At 39.4% G+C, this 16,072-nt stretch overlaps 1 protein-coding gene across 1 annotated transcript in view; it reads right to left on the reverse strand.

Annotated features, from left to right (window-relative positions):
- The window catches only part of NALCN (sodium leak channel, non-selective), a 222,614-nt gene that overhangs the window by 68,194 nt on the left and 138,348 nt on the right, over window positions 1–16,072 (reverse strand). Inside the window, exons 16-17 of the mRNA XM_038759721.1 lie at window positions 4,086–4,222; window positions 1,441–1,582 (exon numbers count right to left, since the gene is read on the reverse strand). Of these exons, the coding sequence (XP_038615649.1) occupies window positions 1,441–1,582; window positions 4,086–4,222 (279 nt within the window). The remainder of the gene's footprint in view (window positions 1–1,440; window positions 1,583–4,085; window positions 4,223–16,072) is intronic.

Consider the following 16,072-nt stretch of genomic DNA (forward strand, 5'->3'; position numbering starts at 1 on the left):
ACGAGGAAAACGAAAAGCGGAAAAATTCTATTTTTTTGTTGTTGCCAAGCTCAGTATGCTAGTGTTACGTTAAGCTTGCCTAAAATATTCATTCATTCAGTCATATTTATTGAGTGCTTACTGTGTGCAGAGCACTGTACTAAGCGCTTGGGAAGTACAAGTTGGAAACATATAGAGACGGTCCCTACCCAACAACGGGCTCACAGTCTAGAAGGCGGAGACAGGCAACAAAACAGAACATGTGGACAGGTGTCAAGTCGTCAGAACAAATATTCAATATTTCAGTTGACAAATGAAAATGACAAATATTCGTCAGAAAGAAATATTCCTTTCTATTGTACCATTCTTTGAAGAACAAAGACGAACTATTCTGCACTGACCAGAAGGTGAAATTTTCATATAGAGGAAAACACTTTTATCTTGTATTTCACAGGTCAGCAGCCTAAAATTTAAATATAAGGTTCTATTGCCAACCCTGATCATATTGGGGAAAAACACACACTTTATTTTTGGATAATTTCAAAGTTTCAAACACTTTCCAAATATGAAAGGCCCAAGTGCCAGCATCACTTATTCTGCATTTCTGTTCACATTTGAACCATATCGTCATTCTTTTCATTTCGCTGTTGTATTTGTCCCTAATGAAACAGACCAAACTACAGATTTCAGTGAATATACCAACCATAATAGTATATAAGCGATTTGACAACACTGATGAGCGTGGAAGTAGAGGACTGATGGGAATGGAGGAAAAGGTGCATCTATTGCGACTGAATTCAAAATCCCGGCCTACAGCTTTAAATCTATTCATTTTTTTTAATTTTGGAGCTTTATTATCACCAGATGGCCAGTACACGCTGTGATATCAATGCGTGAATATCAGCCCAACCTCAGTGACCTATAAGTAGCAAATTGGACTAATGTGTCTGCTCCTCATTTGTATGTTTTGATGATGAGGGAATATTCTATACTAAAGAATGACATTTAAGCTTTCCTAATAGTTCAAAAACATTTTTCTTTTTAAAAAATCAAAGGCTATACAAAAAAGTTGTGTGTCCTATTACCTTAAACCTGAATTGCACGTTCGGTGGAGCAGTGTTTATTTTTCAATAAAAAGAATGTTTGAAAGGGTAAGAACTCAAAAAATATATTTGACCATGGCTCTTTCCCCTCGTAATATTCCAAGGCTGCAACTACTCTGAATTTTGTTCAAGGATAGAAGGATGGGCACAAAAACATATTTTACACTTGAATTGCTCACCCAAGTGGCAGGAAAAACAAGGCCTTTCATGACAACTCATGTGACTGCTGCCTTTGAATACTTACTGTCATGTTGTTTCTGTCAAACAGACACATTCTGCAATGTATGGAGTGATTTTGTTCTAGGGGAAAATATAGGCTGAAAAATCAATTTTTGTTATTGAAGGCAACGTTACTTACCTTTTGATCAATGTATTTATTGTCTTCTATTGCAGATCTTTTAGAGTGATCACATGAAGAAGAAGAGGCTGAAGGAAGTCTTCGTAATAGGCAGCTTGTATCCTGTTGTTGACGATCAATAAATTGCTTCATGAAACTTTCCCTTTTCAAAAAAACAGACATATCAAGATTTGCTAATGAAAGTAAGGTAATAAATGCTCACTTCTATATTTCCATAATACCAAGATAAATGCGTGGGAAAACAACACAATGTGAAACATGAAAAATAGGCCAATAAGAAAGCTTTTAGTTTATAGATACAACTATTAAAATACAATTTTATTAAGAAGTGGCTCACTCACAAGCAATCCGAAACAGAAGCCACTACTCTCTTTGATAAAGTCTCATTTTTATGCAAGTTTATTCTGTTGTTTATAACTATTTATGAATTTACAATATGGTTCACAAGTTGCCACATAAATGTTTACACAGTTCTAATGATATATTTCATCTAATTTTAGCAGGTTAGTGAAAGTCCAAACATCATCTCCCTTAACAACTGATTTAAATCTAGTCTTCTTTAACACACACCAAAACCAGGCAGGATCCTACCCTTCAAGAAAAAATAATTATGGCATTTACAAAGCGCTTTCAAGTGTTTGAGATGGGATACAGTCCCAGTTCCACATGGGGCTCACAATCTATTTTTAATGCTCATTTTACAGTTTAAACTGAGGATCAGAGTGGTTGAGCGTTTTATAGAGAAGCAGCGTGGCTACTAAGCCACTAAGCTACTAAGTGAAAAGAGCTTGGGCTTCGGAGTCAGAGGTCGTGGGTTCTAATCCTGGCTCTGCCACTTGTCAACTGTGTGATTCTGGGCAAGTCACTTAATTTCTGTGTGCCTTAGTTACCTCATCTGTAAAATGGCAATTAAGAATGTGAGCCCCACGTGGGACAACCTGATTACCTTGTGTCTACCCCAGCACTTAGAACAGTGCTTGGCACATAGGAAGCACTTAAAAAATACCACCATCATTATTATCATTACAGTGCTCTGCACACAGTAAGCGTTCAGTCGATACGATTGAATGAATGAATGAATTAATTAATTTGTTTTAGGTCACACAGTAGGACAATGGAAAAAATGGACTCAAAACCCGGGTTTCCTGAATCTCAGTTCCACGTTTGTCTCACTAGGTTACCCAATGGCAAATCTAGGAACACTAAGTTTATATTAAAAATGACTTTACTTACATTGGTAAAATAATATACCTGTCATTCTCTTTCCCTTTCAGTCACCCTCCCAGTCTTCAGTAATCTCCATTGTGTGCATGCTTGTTAAACTCTCTCTCACTCTCCTTCTCTCTCCTCTTCCCATCCCTCTCTCCACTTTTCCCTTGCTTCTTTGCCCTTTTCTTAACCTATCTCTGCACCTCTGTGAGTTTGTTGGGAGACATATGAATTTCTAAGGACTCATAAATATGTCAGTGAACGTGCAGAAAACTACCTTGGCATTTTGACATTTTGATTTTCACTTTTTCAACAACTACTGGACACGCTAATTTCTATTTGCCTGCTAAGTAAAGGGAATAAAATATTTTCAATTTTTTTTCCACAAAGTGACAGCTCAATACGATTCTCAGCACTTGAAGCTGTTGCCTGAAAATTAGACATCTTAGGGGTCACCAACTGGGCAATTTTGGGAGCAAGAACATCATACGGAAGAGCGAAATCCCATATTGGGCCTTTTAAAACCCTGGAAAGAAACAAATATGCCATAGCAACCAGAGAACTGGACAGCTTTTGTGTTGTAACCTGCAACTTTTGTGGGTGTGCCATTTTGAAAAACAAATTTCACAGGAAAAGTTTAAACTACAAAGATAACCAAAGATAGGCTGCACATTAACTAGGAGAAAGCATTCCACTGCAAAAATCAAACAGAAAACCCCCCACTTCTTCTGGTATTTTGGTGGTAAAAAATTCTGCCTATCTCAAAGAGTGCAAACTGGCCTATGGAGATGTTAGATTTAAACTGCAAACTACATAGCAACTTAAACGGTTTTTCATTCACTGAAAATTCATTCACTACAACAGCGGGCTCACAGTCTAGAAGGGGGAGACAGACAACAAAACAAAACATGCTAACAAAATAAAATAAATAGAATAAATATGTACAAGTAAAATAAATAAATAAATAGCATAATAAATCTGTACAAACATATATACATATATACAGGTGCTGTGGGGAGGGGAAGGAGGTAAGGAGGGGGCTCAGTCTGGGAAGGCCTCCTGGAGGAGGTTTTGTGATGATCACTCCAGGTTAATAGATAAATACTAGATTCTCTTTAAAAGAGGGGAGAGAGCAGCAAAATGGCTCGTTTTAAAAATAAATATTGCATTGCATAAATACTGCATTTTTCTAGACTGTGAGCCCACTGTTGGGTAGGGACCGTCTCTATATGTTGCCAACTTGTACTTCCCAAGCGCTCAGTACAGTGCTCTGCACACAGTAAGCGCTCAATAAATACAATTGATTGATTTAAAAAAATATACATCACATTTCAATCGCGAGCCTTGGTGCTTTGGAGAAAAGGCTAAATCAGGTTGTAAACAGGTCTTGATAAGCAGCTGAGTAACACTCAGAAAGAAGTAAACGATGTTAATACCTGATTTTGGGAACGGTGAAATCTGAAGGCAGTTTTGAAATTTTCACCATCTGAGGCCGGTTGGGAAATTTTTCAAAGATCCGTAAACGCAAAGGGAGTTTTTCTTTAGTGTCTGCATTTGCTTCACTTTGCTTGAGCTGGAAAGAGAGAGTTTCTTAGGTGCTCAAAAGAACAAAAGAGAAAGCAAATGAAGAAACAGGAGATGGCAGCAAAGGCCTATTGAGGCTAATCTTACTGTTCACCTGTTGCAGTGAAAAACTTGAGTTGAAATGCTGACAACAGATGAAGTTTAAAAATTCAGAAATGATTATGTCGGTATAAGATGATGGATGAATGAAATTCTATATAATATTACCAGAATTATAAGCCTCTCTACCATCTGAGCTTGCATATTCATGTTCTCTTCCTTCTCATTTATCAAGAAAATAAATCTTTGTGTTTTTATTTAAATTTCTTTCCTTGGGGCAGACGCAATTAACAGAGCTAGAGATGACGAAAGAAAAGGATGGGAAATTTAAAAAAAGCATGCTCGGGGGTAATGTTCAGAAAAAGAGAAAACCTAATGAAAGTGATAATAGTTAATAATTGGTAGTACAATTGCATTAATATAACAAGAATCTCCATGAGAAAATATCACATCCTGATGATCTTGTGGCATCCTTCGGTATAATTCTGGCATGTTATAAACACTTAATAAAGATTAACTCATTAATCTTTACAGCATCTTTGTGTGGGAGGTTAAGGTTAGAGAAGCAGCATGGTTCAGTGGAAAGAGCAAGGGCTTTGAAGTCAGAGGTCATGGGTTCAAATCCCGGCTCCGCCACTTGTCAGCTGTGTGACTTTGGGTAAGTCACTTAACTTCTCTGGGCGTCAGTTACCTCATCTGAAAAATGGGGATTAAGACTGTGAGCCCCACGTGGACAACCTGATCACCTTGTAACCTCCCCAGCCCTTAGAACAGTGCTTTGCACATAGTAAGTGCTTAATAAATGCCATTATTATTTATTATTATTACATATACCCTATTTACAGCTCAAGTGCATACAGGGTGTGACTTAAGGTCTCCCAGCTCAGAGAAAGAAGCTGAAAAGGTTCATTTTTGAGGGCTGAACAATTGGTCATACATTCATAATAACAGTAACAATAATCATAGTGTTTGTGGTATTCATTGAATGCTTACTTTCTGCCAAGCACTATGCAAAGTGCTGGGGTAGATACAATACAGTCATATCAGACACAGTCCATGTTACATATACGACTTACAATTCAGGGAGATGGGATAACAATTATTCAATCCCTATTTTATAGATAAGGAAACTGAGGCACAGAGAAGTCAAGTGACTTACCCAAGGTCACAGAGCGGCAGTTTGGAGAACTCAGAATAAAACCCAGATTTCCTGACTCCTCAATCTGTTCTGTTTCCACTAACCACACTGATTCTCATGTTAGTTATGATTCTCCCCCAAATTGACACCACAAAGGCCATGAACTATAAACACAATACAGAAGCAGCATGGCCGAGTGGAAAGATCATGGATCCGGGAATCAGAGGACCTGGATTCTAATCCTGGCTCTACCACTTGTCTGCTGTGTGACCTTGGGTAAGTTATTTCACTTCTCTGTGCCTCACTCAGTTCCCTCATCTGCAGAAAGGGGACTTAATAGTTATGTTCCTCCTACTTAGTCTGACGTTCACGTGAGACTTGATTATCTTGCATCTGCCCGGTGCTTACAGTGTTTGACACCTAGCAAGTGCTGTTAAATGCCACGGTTATTATTATTATTATTATAAGAAATCAGCTATGTCCAACTGTCCTTCATTTTCAAAGATGATACTACTGATGGAGAGATTCTATATGTGACTCAGTGGAAAGAGCACGGGCTTTGGAGTCAGAGGTCATGGGATCAAATCCCGGCTCCGCCAACTGTCAGCTGTGTGACTTTGGGCAAGTCATTTAACTTTTCTGTGACTCAGTTCCCTCGTCTGTAAAATGGGGAGTGAAACTGTGAGCCCCCGTGGGGCAACCTGATCACCTGTGCAAGAACAGTGCTTCGTACATAGTAAGCACTTAACAAATGCCATTATTATTATTATTATTACAAAGGAGTGAGGCTGAAAAGTTGGACGTACATTTAATTTGCTCAATTCCACCATAACGTGTATTTTCACTACATGTTTTGGGTAGAATGTGATAGCAGTGTTAAGGAAGTTTCTTCTGACACCATGAGTATGTAAGGATACAGTGGGACATGGTGTTAGATGAAACAGATGGCTCAAGAAGCTGCGGAATGGTGAACTGAAATGTTGGCTATATAATCAAGGAGGGTAGAACAAATACTTTAAAAACACACTTGGAGAATCATCTCAAAGAACATTTCACTTTTACTGTTGGGTGAAAAGTCCTTAATGCTCTAATAATGTTTTAGCCACAATGCAGAGAACTCTCATAAATGTGAGTGAGGCTTACCCTGAAATCTGAAGAGAAAGAGGGCAGGAAAATGGAATATGTTCAATATATTTTGGTCTGATTCCTTTTACACCTATGACAATTGACTGAGTGTTTGTTTTCAGGCCTATTGGCTCTGCCCCAGTTCATATTTAAAACTCCTTAAGGGAATGGTCTGTGCCTTTAGTGTGCTTCATCTTTGCAGCTCCAAGTTAGAGTGCTATTCACTAGTGGAGGCTCAATAAGCTTCATCAGTTGAATAATAATGATGGCATTTGTTAAGTGCTTACTATGTGCAAAGTACTGTTCTAAGTGCTGGGGTGGGGAAATACAAAGTGATCAGGTTGTCCCACATGGGGCTCACAGTCTTCATCCCCATTTTACAGATGAGGTAACTGGGGCTCCGAGAAGTTAAGTGACTTGCCCAAGGTCACCCAGCAGACATGTGGAGGAGCCAGGATTAGAACCCATGACCTCATTCATTCATTCAATCGTATTTATTGAGCGCTTACAGTGTGCAGAGCACTGTAGTAAGCGCTTGGGAAGTACAAGTTGGCAACATACAGAGACGGTCCCTACCCAACAGCGGGCTCACAGTCTAGAAGGGGGAGACCTCTGACTTCTGACTCCCAAGCCCGTGGTTTTTCCACTGAGAAACACTGCTTTCTGTGAATCAGTCGAATGACTGATGCTTCACACTTGTCTTTACATACCCTTTCAGTTGCCCAATTACAGCACCTTCATGAATAAAATTAGTTCCACATAGAAAAGGTGAAGTCTTTGCCTTTGTACCGTCTCTCTAAAGGTCTCTTCTAAGTCTCAAATGACTTGCAGAGTCTTCAGAACACATAAGCACATTCTTTTAATGGACCTCTTAGAGCAAGAGAGGGAATAAGCCGAGGGCAATAGAGAATATTCAAAACTGCAGCAACCAAGAAAATAAGTGTTCCGTTATCTGTGGAAACAGCTGTCTGTTGGAACTGCAGTGAAACCTCCAGCAATGCTTCTACCCTTTCATTATATCCTTTCTGGGAAGGTCATCTGAGGACAATAGATAATCAAAGAATACTCCATCAGCTGCTTGAGTGTGAGCTGAAATAGGAAAATCTCCAATGATGCGGCCTATCAATCCATTAATCAATGGTATTTATGGAGCATTTACTACGTGCCGAGCACTTTACTTAGTGCTTGGGAGAGCATAATAGAATTAGCAGACATGTTCCCTTCCCTTAGAGAAGCAGCATGGCTCAGTGGAAAGAGCACGGGCTTGGTCAGAGGTCATGGGTTCTAATCCTGTCTCTGCCACTTGTCAGCTGTGTGACTTTGGGCAAGTCACTTAACTTCTCTGTGCCTCAGTTACCTCATTTATAAAATGGGGATTAAGTCTGTTGTCCCACGTGGGACAACCCGATAACCTTGTATCATCCCCCAGTGCTTAGAACAGTGCTTGGCATATAGTAAGTGCTTAACAAATGCCATTATTATTATTATTATTCCCATAATAAGCTTATTGTCTGGAGTCTATCAATCAATGGTATTTAATGAGCTCTGTATGCAGAACACTATACAAAGCACTTGGGAAAGTACAATACAGTACAGCTGGTAGATATGATCTCTTACCCTCAAGGAGTTTGGAATATTATGGGGGGGATGGACATTAAAATAAATTATAGTTAGGAGAAGCAGCAAAGTAAAGAATATCAGCATACAGTTGGGCAACCAAGGTAAATGACATAAGATAACCTGGTTGTTGTTATCAGGAAAAGGGCAATTTTCTTGGACCAAGGCCTTCAGAAAGAGGATGATACTAAGAGAAATAGATGATGAGAGAGCCAGATGCTACAGGTTACATCTTCAACAAAGCTGCCAAGGAGAATCATTATAAGTACATCACAGAAAAAGGGTTATCACGGGCCTAATCAGCCATACTCATCCATCCTACTAAACTTTCAACTTCAGTACCTTCAACTTCAAACCCAATGACAGCAAGACATATTATATGTGGTACGTGAATGCAAATAACAAATTTTGAGTATTTACAGAAATGTAATCAAGGAGACCATGAAAATTACTTATAGAAGCCACTGCTTTGCATTACTGGATAATAGCCAATGGAAGGCTGTTCGGCTATGTTTTTGTTGGGGGGCGGGGGGGGGGTTCTCAATAGATGATTAATAACCCTGAATAAAGATTCTGTTTAGACAGGTTGACCATAACAATTCTGAAACTCCATATTTGTTTATACTAGTTACCATTAAAAATGTTTAAATGATCAGTGGATTATTTGCACTTAATCAGAGTTGTAAAACTGCCTGGCAACCCTTTTGGAAATTGAATTTATCATTTTTTTTGGGCAACTCATTTTAATAAGATTTCCTTTAATCTGAATGAAGTCAAAAATGAATTTTAATCTCCATTTAGAGAAGTAGCATGGATCAGTGGAAAGAGCCTGGGTTTGGGAGTCAGAGGTCGGGGTTCTAATCCTGGCTCCGCCACTTGTCAGCTGCGTGACTTTGGGCAAATCACTTCACGTCTCTGGGCCTCAGTTCCCTCATCTATAAAATGGGGATGAAAACTGGGAGTCCCTTGTGGCACAACCTGATTACCTTGTATCTACCCCAGTGCTTAGAACAGTGTTTGGTACATAGTAAGCGCTTAACAAATACCATTATTATTATTACTCCATTGATTTGGAGAGATGATAATGGCAAAGCCATTCAATTCCTACAAGTTTTAATTTCTCTACGTGATACACAAATATAAATGTTTTAATTCTACTTTCATTAATTCCTTTAAATCTACTTCTATTAATTCATCTTTTTTATGTGATTTAAAAAGGGAAATTTTCCTCAAATGTAAACTCAGTGGGGCTTTTCTAAAAAGCTTTTCACATCTGGGATATCAACTTTGATGCACCATAGTTTTTCTTTTACATGACAAGGTCTCCGAGAGATTCCATATGGGTGAATGTCATTTCACCAGTGAAGAATCTCTGAGACCATTTGCGGGGACCATTTCCTACATGCAGATTTTATTATTTTTAAGAGGATGGTGTTTGTTAAGTGCTTACTTTGTATCAGGCACTTTTTTCAGTGCTGGGGTAAATAAAAGTTAATTAGGTTGGACACAATCGCTATCCCTCATGGGGCTCTCGGGGTCTAAGTAGGAGGGAGAACAAGTGAGAAGCAGCGTGGCTCAGTGGAAAGAGCATGGGCTTTGGAGTCAGAGGTCATGGGTTCAAATCCCGCTCCGCCAATTGTCAGCTGTGTGACTTTAGGCAAGTCACTTCACTTCTCTGTGCCTCAGATGCCTCATCTGTAAAATGGGGATTAAGACTGTGAGCCCCCCGTGGGACAACCTCATTACCTTGTAACCTCCCCAAAGCTTAGAACAGTGCTTTGCACATAGTAAGCACTTAATAAATACTATTATTATTATTATTATTATTACTGACTCTGCATATTGCAGTTGAGGAAACTGAGGCACAGACAAGTTATGTGATTGCCCAAGGTCACCCGACAGGCTACTGGCAGAGCCAGGATTAGAACCCTGGTCCTCTGACTCTTAGGCCCATACTCTTTCCAGAAGGTCATACTGTTCCTACTGATTTTAAGGATCAAGTTTTCTTTACAGCAAGTTCTATTCAAATACAGAAGTATGAAGATGAATAAGATTAGAAGGTCTACCCCATCCCCGCTATAAATACATTAACAAAGGATGCATTATCGTTATACAAGAAAAAAGAATGACAAAGGTTATTCACGTAATTGTACAATTGGAGAAATTAAGAATTTGAAAGATAGTTATGCTTGTGGAGAAATACAATTCATAGGCGCTTAAAGGAATTTATTCTTTTTACGAAAATTCATGGAGCAATACAAAAGAAAGAATTTATAATAGCTTCAATTGAGCATGAAGCCTGAACACTGGTGATAGATCACAGATAGTTTTGTAATAGGCTGCCAAATAGCATTGGAAGTAAGGCACATTTAGAAAAATGTATAGTTTGAAAAATTGAGCTTTAAAAACCGAAATCATCTAAACTCACTGCTCTTCTAGAGCTCAACATCTGTCATACTGAGATACCATTTCGTACTGGGTAGCTGAAAACATTCAGCTTTACTTTGTACCTCTCAAGAGATCTATAGTGTAACTGAACTGTATGACACACATCCCGGTTCTGCCTCAATGCTTAACTTTTCCGTATTTCAGCTGGGGCTTTCTTAAATTAAAATACACAAACATCATTCAGGTTCTATCTCCTTCTACATATGGCTTTAAACGACAGAATTAAAGGATTAAGTGCAATGAAATTATGCAGTCCTCTGTCATATTTTTTGTTCTTGCTTCAAAAGAATCATTTCAAAAAATGAAATGGAAATGATTCTCTTTTGCATATTTGAATCTGAGTTGAAACAGGTTCGCTACTGTGTGAATTTATAGTTCATGAAAATTTTTGTGGGAGTAAAATACAGCATTTAACATTGCCAGGATATGACAAAGTACTATTTTCTACGCATTCACCATCATCTCACATTCTACTAGGTGACATTTCCTCCTACGAAGGTTAGTGCCCTTTTGAGTTAATTCCCTGGTTTTACCAAATTTCTAAAACCTGTGTGTGATACACCATGTCAGATGATGGCCCTATTTTAGAGTGACAGAAACCATTCACCAAAAATATTCCTGCTGCTACTTTGCATGTGGAGTTTTAAACTGAAATCACACACATGATCACATATGCAGAAATATTGCGGTCGGAGGGTACTCAAATGGATGGGATTTGCCAGTTTCAACAGGACTCTTGATTGTTTTGATTTACAAATGGGAAGTATTTCCACTACAAATCCTCTGGGATTCTCCCAAGGATAAACATCATGTAAACTTAGGGGTCCTCTGACCTCTAAAAACTGGGCAGATTTTCTACTATTGCCTTTTGTTCATCCCATAAATGAATCAAAAGTATTTCAAGATCAGCTATGGATTCCATTTATTTACTAGATCTCAAAGACAAACCAGACTGTCAGTATAAAATAATGAGGTAATTTTTCTTTATTCAACCCCAGAGATTACTATTTCACTTACAGGATAGGTTCAGGATAGTTTGGAAACTAGGAATCTATAAACAGAACTAAAACTGGGTTTTCTATAACACTTATTTTTTACGTTATTTCTCTCCCAAGCTTTACAGTGGAGATGAGTTCATTACAGCTTGAGGGCTGAGTCACAAAAACATGTACACTGGTGATTAAAAAACTGTTCCTTGCTCCTTCTCAAATGAAATGGTATAATAATAATAATAATAATGGTATTTTTTTAAGCACTTGCCATGTGCCAAGCACTGTCCTAAGCACTGGGGGAGAGACAAGGTTATCAGGTTGTCCCACGTGGGTCTCACAGTCTTAATCCCCATTTTCCAGATGAGGTAACTGAGGCACAGAGAGGTGCCCAAAGACACATAGCTGACAAGTGACCGAGGCAGGATTAGAACCCATGACCACTGACTCGCGAGCCCGTGTTCTTTCCACTAAGCTATGCTGCTTCTATTAGATCTACATATAAAGTAGAGACCAGATTCTTGTTGGGAGATGACTAGTCACCTAATAATAACTGGCTGGAGTACTTAAACTGAAGAAAAATACACAGAAAACGCAGACTTTTCATTCACAAATACTGTCTCTGAAGTCAAGGCCTGTGCCAACATATTGACAGCTGGGTCTACTGGGACAATTACTGAACTGAAAATCAAAAGAGCTTATGAAGTCTCTATGCATCTAGGACTTATTTGGTGACCTTTGCCAAATTCTCTTAAACATTCTAGACCTCACTTTCTTCATTTGTTAGGGACGTGTAGGGATGAATGAAATCATTTATTTGAAGTAATTGACCTTCTTGGAAGAAATGTCTTCTACACACCCAAGGTATTGCTTTGCAGAGGTAAATGTTGACTCGGTCAAAATGATTTGCTGTAACTAAGTGAATAACCATGAGGTTGGCTGTTAATTGAAAAAAAGACCAAAGACATAAAATTCATTTTCAGATTCAGAGACAAAAGATCAGAAGCTTCAAAACGGCAGGGCTCATAGTTATACTCCTTTGGCTCTGACTACAGAGCTCCACATACAGTCACTAAACAAAAGCAGTATTTCCTAATAGAAAGAGCCCAGGCCTACGAGTCAGAAGGACCTGGGTTCTAATTCCGGCTCTGCCATTTGCCCTTGGGCAAATCACTTCAACTCCCTGTGCCTCATCTGTAAAATGGGGAAGAAAACAGTTAACTTCCCCAACAGGGACTGTGTCTGACCCAATTATCTTATATCTACCCCAGCACTTAGTATAGTGCTTGGCACAAAGTAAGTACTTAACAAATGCCACAATCATCATCATCATAATCAGTATAGGACAGTTCATCTGTATGTGGCTTCACACACAATAGGCACTTAGTACATTGCTCTGCACAAAGGATACATACAGAACAATCATTCAAGACATGCAATGCACAAATGCCAATTGTCAGCTGTGTGACTTTGGGCAAGTCACTTAACTTCTCTGTGCCTCAGTTACCTCATCTGGAAAATGGGGATTAAGACTGTGAGCCCCCTGTGGGACAACCTGATCACTTTGTAACCTCCCCAGTGCTTAGAACAGTGCTTTGCACATAGTAAGTGCTTAATAAATGCCATTATTATTATTATAGTAGGCGCTAAATATATGCTGTTAAAGATGATAATGAAATTAGGCAAAATCTCACTGAACGACAATATCTGGGTGGTGAGTTTACATAATCGTATCAATTCATTCATTCAATCGTATTTACTGAGCATTTACTGCGTGCAAAGCACTAAGCACTTGGGAGAGTACAATACAACATCAGACTCATTCCCTGACCACAATGAGCTCACAGTCTAGGGGAGGAATTTTCCTCTTGAATCCCGACCAGGTACTAGTAATAAATTATCTTGGGTGCTCAGATGAAAATCCTAATCTCCTCCTAAGGCAGTAGTCTCCCCAGGAATCAGGAAAGAAGAAGCCCCAGCTGCCTGCAGTTGAACGCAGTTGCTGGCCCAGGGTTTCTAAGAGGGCTTCTAGGACAGGGCCTGTGACAGCTGCAGCAAGATGAGAACATATTCTGCCCTTTCCATAGAGTATGTGATTTCCAGGACACCAATCTCTGGATTCATAGCCACCAGCTCCCTCTGCATGAGTGGGAAGTCAGACCTAATGAATTCATTTTCATACTTTCCTCATAATAATAATAATAATTAATAATTTTGGTATTTGTTCTCGCTTACTATGTGCAAAGTACAAACGCTGGGGAGGATACAAGGTGATCAGGTTGTCCCATGTGGGGCTCACAGTCTTCATCCCCATTTTACAGATGAGGGAACTGAGGCACAGAGAAGTGAAGTGACTTGCCCAAGGTTACACACCTGACAAGTGATGGAGTCGGCATTTGAACCCACGACCTGTGACTCCCAAATCCGGGATCTTTTTCCTGAGCCACGCTGCTTCTCATGAATCCCAGATGAACTAAAGACAACTTTCAGCTACAAAACCAGTATACTCGCCGGGCATATTTGTTGTTTTCTGTAGTGGCACCCTATTTGGGAGGATTTTTAGGACTTAAATACAGTACCCCTTCGATTCACACTATTATCCTAATGATTTACTCTAAGCAACTCTGAATGGTAAATTATCACAGGATTCAAAGGAAAAAAATCTACTAAGTAGAGCTGATACTTGCAAATGGATGTGTAACAACTGGAATGAGCATGGACAACTAAAATGTATGAAAACAATGCCATTTCCAAAATGACTTGTGAAGAATCAATCAATCAATCAATCAATCGTATTTATTGAGCGCTTACTATGTGCAGAGCACTGTACTAAGCGCTTGGGAAGTACAAATTGGCAACACATAGAGATAGTCCCTACCCAACAGTGGGCTCACAGTCTAAAAGGGGGAGACAGAGAACAGAACCAAACATACCAACAAAATAAAATAAATAGGATAGAAATGTACAAGTAAAATAAATAAATAAAGAAATAGAGTAATAAATATGTACAACCATATATACATATATACAGGTGCTGTGGGGAAGGGAAGGAGGTAAGATGGGGGGATGGAGAGGGGGACGAGGGGGAGAGGAAGGAAGGGGCTCAGTCTGGGAAGGCCTCCTGGAGGAGAACATTAAAGGATTCCTTGTTAGGATGATAGAATTGAAATCATCCATTCATTCATATTTATTGAGCGCTTACTGCGTGCAGAGCACTGTACTAAGCGCTTGGGAAGTACAAGTTGGCAACATATAGAGACGGTCCCTACCCAACAATGGGCTCACAATGTGGTTTCCTAATCTTCCTTATTTAGAGCAACTGGAAAATACTTTTTTTTGAAGCTAAAAGCCTTTAATGGTCATGAGTAAACATGGGCCCCCAAACGCTTTAACCAGGCTAGTTATTGAATAAATGTTTTCTTTTCCATCCCAGTGTTCCAACTACAGCTCGGACATCCAGGCTGAATATTTTCATTGTTGTTTTTGCTATGCCGGAATAGAGTCTTGAGTAACCACAAGTTTCTTAGGCGGCATATTAGTTTCTCATTGGCCATTTTTATCTCCCATTCCTGCTCGCTCCACAGAGTGCTCCCATTGTGAGGAAGAGATGGATATTAATTCATTCAATCATATTTATTGAGCGCTGTGTGCAGAGCACTGTACTAAGTGCTTGGGAAGTACAAGTTGGCAACACATAGAGATGGTCCCTACTCAACAGTGGGCTCACAGTCTAGAAGATATGTGAGTTCTATCTGCTTCGCGTTCAGTCTCATTTGGGACCTCTCACTCCATTTAGATCCACTCACTGATCCCACTGATATGTTTACATTTTTGTCCTTAATTGTGGCCTTGAAAGAAAATAATAATACTTTTAATAATAATAATAATAATTGTGGGTTGTTTTGATGGCATTTATTAAGCACTTACTATGTGCAAAGCACTGTTCTAAGTGCTGGGGATATTACAAGGTGATCAGGTTGTCCCACGGGGGGCTCACAGTCTTAATCCCCATTTTCCAGATGACGTAACAGAAGCCCAGAGAAGTTAAGTGACTTACCCAAAGTCACACAGCTGACAATTGGCGGAACTGGGATTTGAACCCATGCCCTCTGACTCCAAAGCCCGTGCACTTTCCACTGAGCCACACTGCTTCTCTAAGTATTTGTTAAGTGCTTACTATGTGCCAAGCACTGTTCTAAGCACTGGAGTAGATACAATGTAATCAGATTGGACACAGTCCCTGTCCCACATGGGGCTCACTGTCTTAATCCCCATTTTACAGATGAGGCACAGAGAAGGGAAGTGACTTGTCCAAGGTCACACAGAAGAAATGTGGCAGAGCTGGGATTAGAAGCCACATTTTCTGACTCAGGCCTGTGCTCCTTCCATTAGCCCATACTACTTTCCTAAAGTGAGGGTACTTTGTCTAAAAAAGGACAAGGAAATTTCGCTTATTGAGTAGTAACTTTAATAGTGAAGATAG

The sequence above is a fragment of the Tachyglossus aculeatus genome, chromosome 17 (assembly GCF_015852505.1).
Source record: "Tachyglossus aculeatus isolate mTacAcu1 chromosome 17, mTacAcu1.pri, whole genome shotgun sequence".
Lineage (NCBI taxonomy): Eukaryota > Metazoa > Chordata > Mammalia > Monotremata > Tachyglossidae > Tachyglossus > Tachyglossus aculeatus.